Below are 20,178 nucleotides of genomic sequence, written 5' to 3' on the forward strand. Positions count from 1 at the left end.
ACGTGAATACAATAGATACTAGTACTTTAGCACATGCAACAATTATGTGAACATATACTGATGGGACCAGATACCTCAGGTCATTAAGATTATGAAAAAAATTAATAGCTGTATAAAATAACCAAATTAAAAACTCAACTTGTCCAAACCTGAGCTCAAGTTGATTCACATATTCAGATTCACGGGCTGATGCAGAAAGCCATGTGGCTTCTACCCCAAAATTAATAACAAAACAATTCCATGGCTATGCAGTAAGCAATGAGCCTGCAAATTACTGCCACGTTAAAAATGTGGCAGTAATTCACAGCCATGTCAAATGGTTCACGGACTGACAGGAAGGGTGACTAAAAACAAAAAGTCACCGGCTCTGTACCCTGCGACAGCTTTCTGCATTGACCCGTCATCTCCAGTCATCATGAACCTCCTCCCCCCAACTTGACTGGATCCAATCCCTCTGCCCCTAACAAAATCCTTGGTAGTCTAGTGGCTTCCCCCACTCTCCGATTCAAACTCTCTTCACACTAGTTAAAAAAAAAATTCCCTAGTATCTAATAACACTCTCCACTCCCAATTCCTTTCCCATGCCTCCTCCTGGGCATATTTGGAAAAGAGGCAGAAGTGATGCCCCCTAGGACTAGGGGGCAAGCGATGAAACTACAATGTAGTAAATTTAAAACAAATCGGAGAAAATGCTTCTTCACCCAATGCGTAATTAAACTCTGGAATTCGTTGCCGGAGAATGTGGTGAAGGCGGTTAGTTTGGCAGAGTTTAAAAAGGGGTTAGATGGTTTCCCCTAAAGGACAAGTCCATAAACCGCTACTAAATGGACTTGGGAAAAATCCACAATTCCAGGAATAACATGTATAGAATGTACATTTGGGAAGCTCACCAGGTGCCCTTGGCCTGGATTGGCCGCTGTCGTGGATAGGATGCTGGGCTCGATGGACCCTTGGTCTTTTCCCAGTGTGGCATTACTTATGTAATTATGTACTTATGAGAGCATCACCACCTTGGAAAATGGGATGCATTGAGCAGGGTCAGCCTGCCAAATAATGCATCCCTTATTTGATAGTCTCCATCCAGACTACCAGTAAGGAAAAAATTATCTTATTTAGCAGACTAACTCCACTCCCAGGATGCAATGAAGGGGATAAGGTACCATAATTTCCCAAGATGGCAGCAACAGAGGGAGGAGTTGAGTGGTCATTGCTCCTCCCTCTTTTCCAGGTATACCCTGGGTAGGTGGTGTCTGAGAAGCCTGGAGAGTTACAAGAACCCAAGGACCCATGCAGATAGTTGTATCAGGAGGGTCAGGGTTTTGGGGAGGAGGGGATGCCTCTTTTCTTTCTATGCCGCCTCAGACCTGGCAGTAGATTTCTGGTCTACTGTGTGAGCACAACACATCAGCACATAGCTCTGTATTGTTGTGTGTTAAGCAAAAGGCTTCTTACCATACCTCTGAATACGCTATGTGCAGATGTCTACTGCGAGTTAACTTCAATGTTGAAAACCCTTTCTAAATCCAGCAGCCAGTAATGAGCATATAAACTGCTGGTTAACCGCATGCTTCTGCCTGCAGTAGCTTTCTGAATTGACCCCTAAGGGTAAGTTCTAACCCATGAGCCTTAAAATCTAAGTTATATTTGAGGTAATAGTGGTTAAGTCACCTGGCCAACATCACAAGGAATGTCAGTGGGAGAAGCAGGATTTGAGTCCTGACTTTTTTGACCTTGTTCTCAGTCTGCAGCTGTAACCACTACGCAACTCCTGAACAATTTAATGGTAGAGGGGCATGGCTTGAGAGATAAACTGTCTTAAGCTTATGATCTAATGCAATCTTATAGAGTCAAACGTTTAGTAGCTTGCTGAAAACTGGCAGATAATGGGCAAGATGTAAGGAATGTAAGTTTATATTGTCATAAACCAAGCCGTCAGGGATAACAGCAAGGGTCTGGATGGAGGAGCAAACCCTCGTTCTATGTTATTAATGTTGGGAAAGGATCTAATCTCAATTGTTCCTTGCATGATAACTCTAGGAGAAGAGGGAACCAAATTTGATGTGACCAATAAGGAGCAATTAGGATCATGGTCCCTTGTTCTCAACGTAGCTGGAGAAGAGTTTTCCCAATGAGGCAGTGGAGGAAAGACATATAGAAGATCTGCTCCCCAATGAAGCAGGAAGGCATCTGGGGCTACACAGTTGGGAGCATAGATTATGGAACAAAAGTGGGGAAGCTCATTGTTCTGAGAAGTCTATCACTGGGATCACTCACTGTTGGAATATTCGATGAGACACAGGCATGCTGAAGGACCATTCGTGAAGCTGAAGGACTCTGCTCAATTTGTCTGCCACAGCATTCTGTTTGCTAGCTAGATAAACCGCTTTATACAGATGTTTCAAGAAGCTGCCCAAGTCCATATCTGGATTGCTTGGTGACAGAGGTGGTAAGAACCTGTTCCCATCGCTATCTGGTTGACCGTGCAAACGAGAATTATCCGATACAGAATACAATCTTGGAAAATTTTAAGGGCATTCTAGACCACTCGTAATTCCAAGAGATTGATATAATGTTTTTCCTGTGGGGACCCAGAGCCCTATGTATGAAGACCATTGAGAAGAGCACCCCACAATACAATGGAGGCATCGATATCCGAGGTGAGGCCTTGGTGATGTAGAACGGGTTAAAACGGAAGTCTCCAAGTAAGATTCATGGGAATCATCCACCATTGTAGAGAGTGGCGAAACAGTGGAGTAACTCGAATGTGGGCTGAGAGAAACCCTGTGGCTTGAGATCACCGAGAAGAGACAGCCTGCTGATGCAGTGGACCCAAGCCAATGGTGTTAAATGGACTGCAAATGGGCAGAGCATCTGATGCACATACTTGGGTGGATCTGGATATCTGGGTGGAGAGATACATTGTTTTCTGCTCTTGGTTGAGGGAGGAAGGCTTGACCCTGAGTATTTATTTTATTTATTTAAAAATTACTAACCAGCCTACAACTAGGCAGGTAACAAATCAACATACACAATTAAAATAAAACATACATAAAATATAGTATTCCAGCTAATCAACAAATAATATTAATTCCAAGCGTGTTCAAATAGGTAAGTTTTCAATAATTTAACAAATTGAACTCTACTACTACATCAGGCAACCTGGAAGTCTGTTCCAAATTTGTGGTCCTGATATTGAAAAACAGATTTCCATGCACTGAAGTTCCAGGAGACTTAAGGTGGACAGGACTAAAGTCTCTGCCATTTCTTGGAAGGCTGCCTTGATTAACCAGTCGTTGAGGTAGGGGAAGATGTGTATGTCCCACTGGTGGAGCAATGCAGCTACCACTACCAGGCATTTTCTGAAGACTTGAGGAGCTGAAGCCAAGCCGAATGGCAACACCTTGTACTGATAATGCACAGTCCCACAGTGAAGCACAGGAACTTTCTGTGGGCTGGGAGAATAGGTATGCGGTGTATGCCTCCTTTAGATCGAGAGAGCAAAAGTCATTCATTGAGTTGGATTATGGAGAAGTGATCCTGGGGAAACCATGCAAATTTTTTCCTTGAGTAGGAATGTTTAAATCTCGTACAGAATTGGTCATACCACTCCCCTCCCCTCGTCTTTTTTGGTATGAGAAAGTACCTGGAGTAAAACCCTTGACCCCTCTCCAGTGTAGGAACTGGTTGTATTGCATTCTGTCAGAGGAGGCAGAAAGGTCCTCTCAAAGTACTACCTTTTGGAGGGGAGTTGAAACAAGGCTCCTTGGTGGGTGGTTGGGAGGTCTTTTTTTCCCCCCAATGCAGAGCATAACCATGCTGGATGATTTGTAGTACCCAACGGTCTGAAGTGACAAGTGGTCACCCTCCGTTGAAAGAGGATTAGCTTGGCTCCTATTGGTAGGTTGACTGGCATGGACAACTGGACATGGCAATGCTCTCTAGGAAGGAGTAAAAAAACTAGGTTGTTTAGATTGAGAAGGGGTCTGTGAATTTTGTCCCCCATTGCTGCCCTCAGGACGGAGCGCTGGGGCATAGTCCCTTGAGGTGGAGTAGGTAGTAGTAAAGACACTTAGACGTATATTAGAGCATCAAAATCTTCCTACAAATCTTCTAGAAGTGGCGACATTAGTCCTGTGGCCTAGACAGAGTTTTAATAATTAATTTTTTAAAAATTGGGTCAGCTACTTCCTCAACTTGTCCCGAATAAGTTATCTCCCCGACAAAAGGCATTTGGCATATGCTCCTGGATGGCAGCTTCAAGGTCGGAAACTATAGACCAGGAAAGATGTCTCTCTGGTACTCCCAAGGCGGATATGCAAGAAGAAATTTGGGCCTGCTGTGCTAGATATTTACGACAAACTAGAAATTTCATGTGAATTGTGACGAATGCAGCAGCTTTTACAGGAGTAAGGGGAGTCTGCAAAGTAGACAGTACTTTTTGTATAAGAGTCCTAAGTAAATTGTGTTAGTTGATAATCTAGTATGCGGTGGTTAGAATAGTAGAATAGCTAATAGTTATTGTAGTGGGCTTTGAGCCTGGTGACCTGGATTTGATTCCCACTGCAGCTCTTGTGACCTTGGGCAAGTCAAATTAACCCTCTATTGCTATAGGTACAAAAAACATAGACTGTGAGCCCTCTAGGGACAGAGAAAGGTACCTGCATATAAAGTGTTCAGCGCTGGCTTACGTCAAGTAGCGCTATAAAAATAATAGTAGTAGTAGGCCTGAAATGTTTTCCTGCCAAAACAGTCTAATGTTCTAGCTTCTCTGCCTAGAGGAGGAGCATGAGATCTCGCACTGTGAATATGAGTTTAAGGCAGATTCCATAAGAAAAATGATGGTGTAACTGAGTTTTTTCAAACCCAATGCATTTCTGTATCCTGTACATTGTATAATTTTCTGGAGCAACTTGACTGTTAGTCGAGTCTCCCTGTTTTTAATCAAAAAGCTCTGAATGAGGTTCCCCCTCCGTCTCTAATTTAAAGGTATAGCTTGGGCCATCTCATGGACAAAGCCAGAAAGGATATACTTTCTGGAGGAGACTTATGGCTCTCCAGTGGAGGAGGGTCCTGAGGGTCCCTGATCTGTCTCCCAGGAGAGGTCTAAGTATGACTCTTGAAAGTACACCTCTTGGGGGGGGGGGGTAGTACATGAAGAGTGTGTTGACTAGAGTATCGTCTCTGCGTGGAAGAGCGTCGAGGCAGATAAGTCTGAATCTGGAGACGGTCCCTCTGCCGATACACGCAACAGTTGGATTTGTGGTACTCTCGATGGTCGGAACCTCTCCCACAACTGTCTCTTATGTATAAACGGGCTGGGCTGAGGCTGGCGCAAGCACCCTGTAAGCCTGAACAGACAGCATATGCAGTAGCCCTAACAGCTCTTGTTTGAGCATAGCCTGGACTTCCTCCAGTAGAGCCGGCTGAGAAAGCGATGTCTGAAGTATACCCTGTGCAGGCTAGGAGATTGAGGACCTCAGTGGCTCTCACTGAGAAATAAGTTGTAGAGAAGGACAGCGGTCACTACAACATGGATGCTTCCCGTGCATCAAGGATGTCGATGCAGGGGAGGTGTTGGCAGAGTGCCTGGATGTAGAACGATGGTGATGCTTCCTAGGGTTTTTACACTGAATGTCCCTTGATGCACATGGCACAGACAGGGAGGACATAGAGTCCTACATAGTCTCAGTGTACAGTCCAATTTTGGACATTCCAATGTTGCATCGGTGTCACCATCGGGTGCACCAATGCAAGTTCCGCATCTAAAGCTGAATCCCTACCATGCTTGATACCAAATCAAAACGTTTTTCATGTTGGATTCTGCAGGCTTTAAGTGCCCTCTTTTCCAGTACTCAATACCTCCTGCATCAGGAACTAGAGACTGGCGGGGGACCCTGAGATTAAGCAGGGTCCTAGCACTGACCCCTGAGGAACCCCACTAACTAACTTTCTCCATTGTGAATACTGCCCATTTAACCCCACTCTCTTGTTTCCTATCCTTCAACCAGTTTTTAATCCACAATAGGACTTTTCCTCCTATCCCATGACCCTCCAATTTCCTCTGTAGCCTTTCATGAGGTACCTTGTCAAACGCCTTTTGAAAATCCAGATACACAATATCAACCGGCTCCCCTTTGTCCACATGTTTGTTTACACCTTCAAAGAATTGAAGTAAATTGGTCAGGCAAGATTTCCCCACACAAAGCCATGCTGACTCGGTCTCAGTAATCCATGTCCTTGGATGTGCTCTGTAATTTTGTTTTTAATAATAGCCTCTACCATTTTTTCCCCGGCACCGAAGTCAGACTCACCGGTCTATAATTTCCCGGATCTCCCCTGGAACCTTTTTTAAAAATGGGCGTTACATTGGCCACCCTCCATCTTCCGGTACCACGCTCGATTTTAAGGATAAATTGCATATCACTAGCAGTAGCTCCGCAAGCTCATTTTTCAGTTCTATCAGTACTCTAGGACGAATACCATCCGGTCCAGGAGATTTGCTACTCTTCAGTTTGCTGAACTGCCCCCATTACGTCCTCCAGGTTTACCGTGATGTCAGTAAGTTCTCCGACTCGTCCGCTTGAAATATCATTTCCGACACCGGTATCTCACCCAAATCTTCCTCGGTGAAGACCAAAGCAAAGAATTCATTTCAATCTCTCCGCTACGTCTTTGTCTTCCTTGATTGCCCCTTTTACCCCTCGGTCATCCAGCGGCCCAACCGATTCTTTTGCCAGCTTCCTGCTTTGAATATATCGAAAAAAATATTTACTATGTTTTTTTTGCCTCTAATGCTATCTTTTTTTTCGTAATCCCTCTTTGCCTTCTTTATCTGCGCCTTGCATTTGCTTTGACACTCCTTATGCTGCTTCTTGTTATTTTCAGACGGTTCCTTCCTCCATTTTCTGAAGGCATTTCTTTTAGCCCTAATAGCTTCCTTCACCTCACTTTTCAACCAGGCCGGCTGTCTTTTGGAGTTCCGTCTTTCTTTTCTAATTAGTGGAATATGTTTGGTCTGGGCCTCTTAAATGACTATCACTGCAAAAAATGCACATGCTTCCAAAGCTGAATGTCTGCAACAAACTGACTGAAAATATTTCCATGTTATACAATACAGTGTCCTATAGTTAATTTTACACTTCAGTCTACCATTATCAAATAAACCTGGAAGGTGAATTGATGATCAACAAAGAGTCTTTCCATTGATACTGTAAGAAAAGAATGGAACTATTTTGTCATTTAACAGTATATATTAATTACAAATTGAAGGTTAGAGGTCAATAGATTTCATACTAGTGACATGCAACAGACATCATAGGTCATGATGCATGAAAACCTATGCACTAAACCAGTGGTTCCCAACTTTTCTCAGGTCACAGCACCCCTAGTGTACACATTTCTTCCCCCCTCCCCCTCGCTAACAATATTGATTCCTATCTTTGCTGACAGGGATGCCCAAGCCCTACCAGCTGAAGAAGTCCACTGCCAGCTCCAGAGCAAATTTGTGGAATGCTTCAGCCACTGATGCTGGCATTCCCACTTCCTTATTTTCCCCCTTTCCAGCCAATGTCTGCCTCCTTCACTCCCCCTCCATCCAGCATCTACTCCATTCTCCCACTGTCCACCACCTCTCTCCCTCGTGCCCCAGGCCCAATTATCTCATGCAGTATCTCTCCTTTCCACCCCTCCATCCCTATGTCCAACATTCTCCCTCTCTCAGCCCACTCCATGCATCTCCCACCCTCTCACCCCTATATACCAGATATTTTCTTTTTCTCACTCCTTACCACCCCTTTGCTGCATCTCTCCCTTCCCTCACAACAATTCTGCCCCTCTCCTCCCATGCATCTCTCCTTCCCTTACAACTCCTTTGCTGCATCTCTCCCTTCTCCCCAACAATTTGGCCCCTCCCTCTCATCACCCCTTTGCTGCATCTCTCCCTTCCTCCCCAACACTTCTGTCCTTTTCCCTCCCTTCCTCCCACCCACAACAATCCCTCTTGCTTCAACGGGTCCCTGGCAACAGCAGCGATTCCCACATGCTACCTGCCACTAACCTAGAAGCCTCCTCTCTGCTGCGTCCTTCCCCCAGGTTAGCGTCAGGCAGCGTGTGGGAATTGCTGCCGGGAACCTTTCTACTGTTGCTCCTCATCTTCCGGTGGTGGTGGTGGGGGCAGGTTTAACTGCTCCCTTGCAGCCTTCTGCCTCCTCAACCTTCCTGCGTGCATCTCCCAGCTCCCTCTGTAGTACCCCTGTGAGTTTGAAACGCTGCACTACATTGAACTGCATACACCCAAACTATATGCAAACAGAAGTGGCTGTATTGATATCTTATGTTATTAGGCCCAATTTTCAAGTACATGGGTGTTGGGAAAGTATGCATACGTTGGCCCCTTGCAGAGAGAAAGTAGTAGGCTGACGTTTCCTAATACACAAGTAACCAAAAATTTATGCCTGATGCAGTAAACAATCATTGAAAAAAAATCTGTATACAAAAATGTGGAAAAAGTCAGGAGAACATACCAAATGCCATCGTTATATGGTAAAATGATGTCTTACCTGATAATTTTCTTTCCTTTAGCTGCAGCAGATGAATCCATCAACTGGTGGGTTGTATCCGTCTACCAGCAGGTGGAGATAGAGATCACTGACTTCAGTTAGTGGTATTGGACTACCAGCCCCTCTGTAAGCTAGTATATGTCTCATCACAAAGCAAGAGTAGCTCCAAACAATCAGAAAACCTTCCTCACCAATAAAGAAACAACATCAGAACATTCATAACGAATTGAAGATAAAATTGCTTCCAACTGTATAACTGTCATGGTAACTGGAAAACAGAAAAACAAGTGGAACAGAAAGGAACAACAACTTCCCCGAGAGAACAGATCAAAAATGCGACGGTAAGCCAGGGAGGGATACTGGAGTCATCTGCTGCAGCTAAAGGAAAGAAAATTATCAGGTAAGACATAATTTTACCTTCCTTAGCGCAGGCAGCAGATGAATCCATCAACTGGTGGGATGTACCAAAGCAGTATCTAAACAGGGAGGGAACCCGTCGCCCCACTAGTCAAAACCGCTGACCCAAAAGCAGCATCGGAACTGGATGCCACATCCACTCTATAATGCTTGGAAAAAGAGTGAACAGAAGACCAAGTAGCTGCCCAACAGATCTCCTGCAAAGACAAAACTGATGACTCCGCCCACGAAGCCACTTGCGCCCTAATGGAATGCGCCCACAAAGGCATAGGCGCAATCCAACCAGCCAACAAGTACGCCGAGGAAATAGCCTCTTTAAGCCATCTAGCAATAGTTGGCTTGGAAGCTGCTAGGCCTCGACGAGAACAAAAAACAAGAACAAATGGTGTGTGCGTCTAAAAGCATTAGACATCTCCAAGTATCGTAGGAGGATGCGACGCACATCCAAAAAATGAAGCTTCCGAAACGTCCCTGGAAAATCCTCCTCCCGAAAGGAAGGCAGAAAAAAAGAGGCTGATTGAGATGAAAAACCGAGGTAACCTTCGGCAAAAAGGAAGGCACAGTGTGCAACGTGACTCCCGCTTCTGAGAACTGTAGAAAAGGGTCTCAACAAGAGAGGGCTTGAATCTCGGAAATCCTCCGCGCCAAAGCAATAGCTACTAAAAATACTGCCTTTAAGGCAAGATCCTTATCAGAAACCGTACGCAAAGGCTCAAAAGGAGAATTCTGCAACGCCTTAAGAACTAAATTAAGGTTCCAAGCCGGACAGGGCTGACGTAAAGGAGGGCGCAGATGTAGAGCCCCCCCCCCCCCCGCAAAAAACGAACCACGTCTGATGCGCCACCAAAGGGGAGCCTGACACTCTACCCCGAAAACACGCCAGGGCTGCTACTTGCACTTGGAGTGAGTTATAGGCTAGACCTTTCGTAATCCGTCTTGCAAAAAAGCCAAGAGCCGAGGTACTGAAGCCTGAAAAAGAGACCACGCACGCTCGTTACACCAGGCCATGAAGGTGCGCCAAACACGGGCGTAAGCTGTGGGAGTGGATCGCTTACGAGCCTGCAAAAGAGTAGCTATAACCACATCAGAATAGCCCTTTTCCTCAAACGTGACCTCTCAATAGTCAGGCCCTAAGACCATAGTGGCAGGGATCCTCCATGATTACTGGACCCTGATGAAGAAGGCCGGGTAGAACTGGAAGCCTCAATGGCTGTTCCTCTAGAAGACGAACTAGGTCCGCATACCAAGGACGCCGAGGCCAATCTGGTGGCACCAGAACGACCCAACCCGGGTGCATAGCAATCCGCAGAAGAATTTGCCCGATTAAGGGCCAAAGAGGAAACACATAGAGAAGACCACTGACCGGCCACTGTTGAAGAAGAGCGTCCAGCCCTGCAGATTTGGGCTCCTTCTTTCTGCTGAAGAACCAAGCTGCCTTGGCATTGCTCTGGGTCGCCATGAGATCTATCGTCGGCGTCCCCCAAGTCTGACATATCAACTGAAACACTTCCTCTGCCAACTCCCATTCGGCCGGATCCAGAATGTGTCAGCTGAGAAAATCTGCCTGAACATTGCTGCTCCCCGCAATGTGAGCCGCTGACAGACATTCCAGATGAGTCTCCGCCCATCGAAGAAGTTGAGCTGCTTCTGTCGCCAGAGCCAAACTCCGAGTGCCGCCCTGACGATTGATATAGGCTACCGCCGTCGTGTTGTCCGAAAAAACTTGGACCTGCTTCCCCTCCACGAAAGACTGAAACTGCAGGAGGGCATAGAAAACTGCTCCGAGTTCCAGGCGATTGATCAGCCAACCGGCCTCGGTCGATGACCATGTCCTCTGGGCACACCGTTGCAAAGAGCTCCCCAACCCACCAGGCTGGCATCTGTGACCACTACAATCCACTGAGGAATTGCCAGAGAAACACCCTTCTGCAAATGAGGACCGTGGCACCACCACGTAAAGCTGCGCTTCGCCCTGGCAAGCCAAGGGAGTCTGCGCTGATAATCCTGAGAATCGGAGATCACCTGCACAGAAGGGAAGACTGACGTGGTCTCATGTGAGCTCTGGCCCAAGGGATCACCTCCAAGGTTGCAGCCATGGAATCGAGAAGCTGAACATAATCCCACACTCGAGAACTGGACAACCGAAGAAGTTCAGATACCTGAGAATGGAGCTTGAGAACCTGCTCCTCCGGAAGAAAGACACGCCCCAACGCCATGTTGAAGCGAACTCCCAGGTATTCTAGCTGTACAGAAGGCACCAGCTGACTCATGGGCAGATTTATCACCCAGCCCAACGACTGCAACAGACAAATGACTCTGTTGGTAGCCCTGCGGCTTTCTCGAGCCGAATCGGCCCAAATTAACCAGTCGTCCAAGTTTGAATGAACTCTGATCCCTTCCTTTCTTAAAGACGCTACCACAACCACCATGACCTTGGAGAAAGTCCGAGGAGCTGTAGCAAGACCAAAGGGAAGCGCCCGAACTGGAAATGATGTCCTAGAATGGCAAATCGGAGTAATCTTTGATGTGGCTGCCAAATAGGAATGTGCAGATAGGCCTCCTTGAGGTCCAAAGCTGTGAGAAACTCTCCTGGCTGAATCGCTGCCACCACAGACCGCAAAGTTTCCATGCGGAAATGACGCACCCTCAAGAACTGATTTACCTTGCAGAGATCGAGAATGGGCTGAAAGGAACCTCCCTTTCGAGGCACCACAAAATAAATGGAATAACGACCCGTCCGAACCTCGGAAGGTGGAACAGGAACAATCGCCCTGAGATCCAGGAGGGAACAGATAGTCTCTTGCAGAGCTACCCGCTTGGCAGAAGATACACAACGGGATTCCAAGAAAAAGTCGCCTACGGGAGAAGAAAACTCTAGCTTGTAACCGTCTCTGATAATATCCAGAACCCAAAGGTCTGAGGTAACGTTGGCCCCACTCTTCGAAAAACAAGGTCAGCCGACCTCCAATCTTTGAAATGGAAGAGTGAGCCTGCGCGCCCCATCATTGTGAAGGACGTCCTGCAGGCCCGGGTCGTGAAGAGGAGGCTACCGAGCGTTTATCATTGCAAAAGGAAGAACGCTGCTGGAAACGGCTCCGCTGAAAGTTAGGAACCGACCGACCAGGACGATAACGTCGTACCTCTTTGAACCTAGACTGAGCTGAAGAAGAATTAGAAGAGGGTATCGCAGTAGACCGAGCTCTATCCTCAGGGAGGCGCTGACCCTTTGAGTCACCCAAATCCTTGACAATCTTCTCTAAATCCTCTCCAAAGAGTAGTCTACCTCGGAAAGGAAGCCTAGTAAGTCGCTGCTTAGAGGCCAAATCCGCCGACCAATGGCGCAACCACAGCAATCGGCGAGAAGACACCACCAGAGCCATAAGCTTAGCTGATGAACGAACCAAATCATAAGGTCTTGCTCTTGCACCTAATGAAGCCAACTAAGGCATGCCCTGGCTGAATGTGAACTACAAATAGATGCTTGAAGAGCCAAAGCAGACACCTCAAAAGAACGCTTTAAAAAAGCCTCTAGGTGAGGGTCCTGCGTATCCTTCAACACAACCCCTCCTTCAACTGGAAGAATTGTCTTTTTGGTAACAGCCGTCACTAAGGCATCCACAGTAGGAAGAACATACTTGTCCGCCTGATCCGAAACCACCGGATAAAGGCGAGACATTGCCTTGGCCACCTTAAACCTCCCCTCAGGATCAGACCATTGAGCAGAAATGAGCTCCTGAATAGCCTCATGAACTGGGAATACCTTAGAAGGCTTACGGGTACTGGCCATCTTAAGATTGACCGAAGAGGAGGACGCAGACTCTGGATCAGCAATGTCCAAAGCCGCCAACGCATTCGAAATCAGCGAAGCAAGCTCATCCTTATGAAAAACCAGCACAGCGGTAGGGTCATCAGGCTCTTCCTGTTTCAATTCCCCTTCCTCAAAATCTTCTGTCCTAGAAGGACGGAGTCCCCTGACAGCGCAGCAAAGGAGGGCAAAGAGGACCCAGGTCCCAAAGAAACTCCCACAGCAATAGAAGCAGTTCTCCTCCTCTTAGAAGGGAGAGAGTCCTGAGCAGATAACAATCCTGCCTACGAGGAATGAACAGGGAGCACAGGAGTCTGAGTAACAGGCTGAGAGGCAGCTTTCTTTAAAAGGAAAGCTTGGTGCAACAACAAAACAAATTCTGGCAAAAACGGATCCCCAGAGCCCCCAGAAACGAAACAGGCATCCTAAAAGCGTGGAGAAGCTGAAGGAAGTCTCTCTGACTCAGGCGTCAGCAATGGCTCTGAAACTGCCATCAGCTGACTGGCGGGAGCCGCGTTGGCGGGGAGAGACAAAATGGCACGCAGAGCAGTGCTCTCAGCGCGGGAAGCCGAAGGCTCTCCTACGGCCGCATCAGCCGGCAGACTTGGAGCAGCCCGCTACACAAAGCCCCGCTGCGGATCTCTTTTTTTTTTTTTTTAAGGTGAGGAAGGTTACAGAGGAAAGCAAGCAGACCAGGGAGACCAACGTGGGACACGGGGTAAGGCAGGGACCCCCAAAAGAGGTATGCCGCCAAGGATGACACCAGTGCCAACCGCCCCCACACTCAACTGGCTATCAAACAGCAGCCCAGGAGGAGTCCCCAAAGCAGAAAATTCAGGAGCTGGTAAGGAGACATCCACCACCTGCTGGAGATAGAGATATACTAGCTTACAGAGGGGCTGGTAGTCCAATACCACTCACTGAAGTCAGTGATCTCTATCTCCACCTGCTGGTAGACGGATACAACCCACCAGTTGATGGATTCACCTGCTGCCTGCACTAAGGAAGTGTACATTTTAGTGTGTCATAGTACAACTGATATTTTGCATAGAGATTGCACCTGGACTTGGAGGAGTATTGCATGCACATATACCACAATATGTGAATATCAGGTTATGCGTATCTGGGGAATGCCAAATGTATACTCTGCATATAAATTTTATTGTTATGATGTTATGCAAATCTGTGCAACTGCACACACTGCCATCATTTTACAACTACAGCATTTCCTTTCTTAATACCAGACACAGGGACTTGATCACCTCAGTTCCTCATACCCTACCATTAATAATTTCATTCTAGACTGGCGAGACCCTCTTCAATAAAACAAACAAACAAACAAAAAAGCGTTGTGTGTTAATTCATGCTGACTCAAGAAACTGTCACAAAATCCTCACTTATGCTAGTAGCGGAAAAGTAACCCATTAGAGAGAAAAGTGACCTAATATTAGTGACGGAAAAATTGACCACTTTACTCCTTCTCAGAAAACCATGCATAAAGCCTTTGGATTATGTGCAAAACTTCTTTGCATTCAGGTTTAATAGCTAATGCCTTAATTACCACTGGATTTAAATGAGCAGAGACCAATACCTATGCAGTTTTTTTGTGTGCGCTAAACTTCTCTCTGCACACAGACCTCCTGAATTTTGCTACACTTGCCTGAAAATGTGCAGCTGTTCTGAAACCCAGTTCTTCATGATTTCTTTAACTACTAGTTTAAAAAGCATGCTAGAACAGTTCAAGGAAAAGCTGGCATGGCAAGTTTGGATTACCAGGCAAGCGCTGAAAAGTAATCCAGTAATCACCACTTAAAACCACAAAGGCCTAAATATCATATACTCACAATGTGCCAGAGAAACTTGCTAAACTGCAGAAGAAAATCAGAATACCATTCCAGCTTCAGCTTCTAAGTGACCCAACCCCCTTCCCCTCTACCCAGGATTCTATAATCACTGTGACAGGTAGTTGGGAAGCAGCTGCTAATGATAGTTTTGCTTTGAAGCACAGGAAGTCACCTTTTAACCCAGCCTGCTGCTGTTTGTCTCTCAGAAACTTTAACAAAAGAACAGAGACAAGAAAAATGCAAGAGAATCTGGTCAGAATATTGCAGGAAGCCTCTGACCAGGCTCTCTTTATGCTGATCTTTACAGCTTAGAACTCCCCAGCCAGGCAGGATTCAGCCTTTTTGAGCATAAATGATCCCCTTTAGTCCGTGGTAAAGCTGTGGTGAAAAAAGGAGTGAAGGCTAGTCGGCTCTCTCAAGCCTTGGTGGGCCCTCCCTAGGCCTACCTTAACACTCCTTGGCAGTTTAGTGGCCTCTTCTGGGGCAAGAAAGAACCCCACTCTTTCCTGCCCACTACCACCACTCTCTGGTCAGTACTCTGCTTCTTCAAAATGGCCACCGAGACTTCAAGCAGTAATCTCATAAGACTGCCTCAGGAAGTCTTGGCAGCCATTTGCAAGAAGCAGCGGCAGTGGCCAGGAAAGCGTCGGGTTCTTTCCTGCCACAAAGGAGTACTTCTGATGCAACTCCTAGCTCCCTGGTGAGTTTGTATGCTGCAGGCAGGGGCTGTGAAAAAACTGGATGGCGTATGTGTGTGTGTGGGGAGGGTGGGCAGGAAAGGCTGGGGAAAAGTACTATGGATGGTGTGTGGGTGCATGGAGAGGGGCTGGATGGTGCTGGGAAAAATATGGATGGTATCTGTGTACAGCAGGGGGGGCTGTAATACTGTTTAAATTATGGCAAATAAACTTGCAAAATTTGCAAACAGAATGGGACCTCACAGAACACCCGAACCTGGCCAGTGTAGCATTATTAATGGAATGCATTGCCAAAAGACCTGAAAAACCATGAACCATCTAAACTTTCGAAGAAACCTAAAAACTCACCTTTTTAGAAAGGCATACCCAACAGAACCAACATAGCTCCCGACCACAGAAACACAACATCACTAACACATGAAAAGGACATAACACAAAATCTTCAGTTGCTCGATCCCCTAGTGTGGGTGAACCACACCATTTAAACAAACTATCCACCTTGTATTTGTTAACACTGCAGTTTGTAATCACATTGAGCCTACAAATAGGTGGGAAAATGTGGGATACAAATGTAATAAATAAATAAATAAACTTAAGTTGAAAAGTTTGCAGTTCCCAGGTTTGCAACTGGACTGCTTGGATACAATGCCAAATGTAATATAATCTTTAAAAGCAACTATGTAAGTAAACTTACTTTAAAACAATTCAGTGAGCATTTAGAACAAAAGCATTAAAGATCCATTCCACAGTCCAGTTTCATTCTGATTTTTAATTTTAAACACTGGTAGTTAATAGGTCCATCAACTAGTCACTGCCATCATTATGAATCTAAATAATACATACATTGCTATCCTGTTCTGGGCCAGAACCTCATGCAATCATCATGTAAAGAATAGGCTTTGCACAAACACAATGGAGTAAAAAGAGAAGATTTGTGTTTTGTCTGGTGGCTCTCTTGCTTCAACTAGAACCTATCTCAATTAGGGGCTTAATTTTGCAGCCACCAGGGTGAATTTTCAGCATTTTGTCTCTTCCCTCACCCCTTACAACCCATCTATCCAAGCCATAGTTTTTTGTAGGCCAAAAACCGAGGATCCTAAATCTCATCCTTTAGATACGGCTGCTAAACAGACTAGGATTCCCCAATATAATCAGAAGCATCTCCACACCATCCCAAACCCCCAGGAATCAAATTACAGTAGAAGTGCCCAAATTTATTTCTCAAGGGCTTCAAAACAGGCTATGTTTTAAGGATATTCCTAATGTGTGTGTGTGTGTGTATATATATATATATATATATATATATATATATATATAATGATTTGCATGCATATTAACTTCTTTCTATGCACATTAACCTGAGATATCCTGAAAACATGACAAATTGAGCTCTCTAAACTACAGACTGGCCCAAGAAAATCATTTTTAAGTGCAGGAAGAAGGAACACTTATAATGCAAGAAATTCCAGACAAAACTAATAGAGCTTTCTTGTGTGCATGCGCATAAGAGCACCTATTTAAAAAATAAAATGCCATGTGTCAAATTCCTCTTGTTCCCCATGACATCTTTTGGAAAGTTGGTACAGATTGTTTAGAAAACAAAAAAAAAAAAAATTGTGAAGTATCAAAACTGCATTCATGGATTACATACACTTCTAATCAGTGAATTAAAAAGTTAAAGGCTCTTTGGTCTGCCTTCAACATGGAGATCTCAGGTTTGTGGGTGTTTTTCTTTAAATTTCCTTTTACTACCCCCAAGATTGTAGTCAAGACTTAGCATTGAAGATGAAGTGTGCTTTTAGTGTTCTTTTCTTCACTGGAAGTAATTCCATATACAGACCATTTTCACTGTTGGAGTTGAAACAGTAAAAGGAACAGGAGGTAGTACTTACTGGCAAAGAGGAATAGCCCATTGACAGAAACAAATTTGTTATGTGAAGGAAATGCTACTCACACCAGAAGGTTTTTTTTTTTTTAACCAGCCTGTAGACTTTGGAAAAAGAAAACCCAAAAAAACAACAACAAAAAAAACCTCCTTAGTGAGTGCTGAATAGCAAAGGAGTGGGGGAGATAAGGATCTGACACCACTGGATGTCACCCAGCAACATCCAAAGTTTATTGACAGTAAAGGAGCAAATATCCTCCAAGAGGAAATCCCCCTGCTGGACTGACACTCAGTGGGAACTGGGGCAGGAGCTGGTGGAAAGGCCACCAACCATCCACTTGGAGACAACAGAAAAATACAGGACCTTCCAGGCTGCACGATACCCTAAAGGGGCGAGTCACAAGAACTAATTTTTTCTCTGTCTCAATCTGCTGGTAGGTGGACATAACCTATTAGTCTGGACTAGTATGACAAGGAAGTAGCCTTTCATAATACTGTCCATTCACTAATGCTTTCAGCAGTGTACAAGATTCACACAGGCCATAGTCAAATGCACAGACTACTCAAAACACATCTTGATGCACACAAATGAAAACACAACCAACCCCATCCCCTTTATATATCCCAGCACAGAAAATTTTGAGAATTCTTAACGAGAATGAAATGAACTAAGTAACAGGCAAGCTGCTTTTCTCAGCAATCCAACTAGTACTACTGCTTTAATCATTCATGCAATAAACAATAAAACTATACTCACTGTAAACACATCATCATCTCCAACCTCAGCCTCATTATGGATTGTAGAAGAGGAAGTTGTAGATCCTGGAATGCAAGAAAAATGAAACGTATTTTATTCTGGAGTTGAACTTTAATTAGGTCTGAGAACGTGCACCATGGGGTACAAGATTAAAAAAAAATCAATAAAAGGGAACAGTAAACGGTTAACATATGCTTCTACTAAAATATCTCTTTCTTGTCTTAAGGAACGTGAAGGCTTAAATATAAACAAAATCTTATACTCCAGCCATATAATAATTCCAAAAAGTTGTACTATTCAAATTACTCATAATGATGATAATTCATATAAATATTTTCCATGCTTAACAAATGCAGCAACTTCACTTGATGCTGAACCATAGCACTCATTTACTGCGTTAAATCTTGTTATAATCATGTCCCAATTTTTCTATAACTGCATATTTATAGCAGTCTTTAGTCATTTATCCACCAGCATTATTTTGTGCAAGAGATCTTTTCAAACAACTATATATAAATAGGATTTATGTGATAATCACTGTTCCTTGAAAGTAGGGTACAGCACATACAATTCCACCACAAAAGCCACTAAAATAAGGTCATCGCTTTCTGCAGCACTGAGGTAGTGTGCTCCCAAAGATCTTGAAGCTGTTAAATGTTTTTTTTTTTTTTTTTTAATAGTTGTAGAGTGTTTCTGCCAATTTTTACACAAGAGGATAATGTGTGGAGACTAAACTCTAGCAATACGAATAATTTTTTGTATGCTGTTGAGAAAATATGTCTTCACTGGGTAATGGGGTTCACTGCCCCGAGTGTGCTCTTACCACTAAAATTATGAGTGCTGAACTGCTGAAATAAGAGGTAGACATGTAAAATTGCCAATTAAAAAAAATGATATATGCATACACGATACCCTTTATTTGACTTGGTGAAAAAAAAAAAGGTTGGGATAGTGGGCCTTATTTAGATTAAACAGAGGTATGTGTTAACTAATGCAGGGAATGGTGATCCTACAGTTCACCTACTACCTGGATCTGCATGATATTCTCCCACCATCCCAATTCGGATTCTGTGCGCTTTTTAGCGCAGAACAGTTTTGTATTCCATGTTAGACCATGTCTGACTACTATTAACTACTACTATTTAGCATTTCTATAGCGCTACAAGGTGTACGCAGCGCTGCACAAACATAGAAGAAAGACAGTCCCTGCTCAAAGAGCTTACAATCTAATAGACAAAAAAATAAATAAAGTAAGCAAATCAAATCAATTAATGTGAACGGGAAGGAAGAGAGGAGGGAGGTGGAGGCAGTGGTTACGAGTCAAAAGCAATGTTAAGAGGTGGGCTTTCAATCTAGATTTAAAGGTGTCCAAGGATGGGCAAGACATAGGGGCTCAGGAAGTTTATTCCAGGCGTAGGGTGCAGCGAGACAGAAGGCGCGAAGTCTGGAGTTGGCAGTAGTGGAGAAGGGAACAGATAAGAAGGATTTATCCATGGAGCGGAGTGCATGGGAAGGGGTGTAGGGAAGGACGAGTGTGGAGAGGTACTGGGGAGCAGCAGAGTGAGTACATTTATAGGTTAGTAGAAGAAGTTTGAACAGGATGCGAAAACGGATAGGGAGCCAGTGAAGGGTCTTGAGGAGAGGGGTAGTATGAGTAAAGCGACCCTGGCGGAAGTGAAGGAAAAAGCTCACTGCTACTCCAATTTGATCTATTCTCAGTGTTCAAACCTAGTGGACCATATTCTCCTCCTGTGGGGCCTCGAAGAAATGGGAATCATAGGAAATGTTTTAAAGTGGTTCAGAGGCTTCTTGGAAAGTAGATTGTGCAGGGTCAAAGTGAACAAAGACATCCCAAAACTGGAGAAACAGATGCAGGGTCCCACAGGGTTCCCTGCTTTCTCTGGTACTATTCAGTGTTTTTCTCCGATCCTTAAGTTCACAGTTAAGAGAGAAACGGCTTTCTCCACTACATCTACACTGATGACATCTCAGTGATAATCCCCATCCAATCAATTCTCAGAACCTATTAGAAAAATGGATACACGCTCATAATTTAAAACTGGATACGGAAAAATCCCCCCAAACTTAATGTTTTAACTCAAAGCCAGAACAAATCCCCAAGTTTAATACCATCGATCTAGTGGACTTTACTCTCTTCTATCATTAAACTCCTAGGCATTCAAATTGACTGTGCTTTTTCCCTGGAGGCACAAG

General features: G+C 44.7%; 1 protein-coding gene across 1 annotated transcript in view; it reads right to left on the reverse strand.

Annotated features, from left to right (window-relative positions):
- Window positions 1-20,178, reverse strand: part of SPRED2 (sprouty related EVH1 domain containing 2) — a 291,471-nt gene that overhangs the window by 76,058 nt on the left and 195,235 nt on the right. The window contains exon 4 of the mRNA XM_030196364.1: window positions 17,965-18,029. Within this exon, the coding sequence (XP_030052224.1) occupies window positions 17,965-18,029 (65 nt within the window). The remainder of the gene's footprint in view (window positions 1-17,964; window positions 18,030-20,178) is intronic.

The sequence above is a fragment of the Microcaecilia unicolor genome, chromosome 3 (assembly GCF_901765095.1).
Source record: "Microcaecilia unicolor chromosome 3, aMicUni1.1, whole genome shotgun sequence".
In the NCBI taxonomy this organism is placed as follows: domain Eukaryota; kingdom Metazoa; phylum Chordata; class Amphibia; order Gymnophiona; family Siphonopidae; genus Microcaecilia; species Microcaecilia unicolor.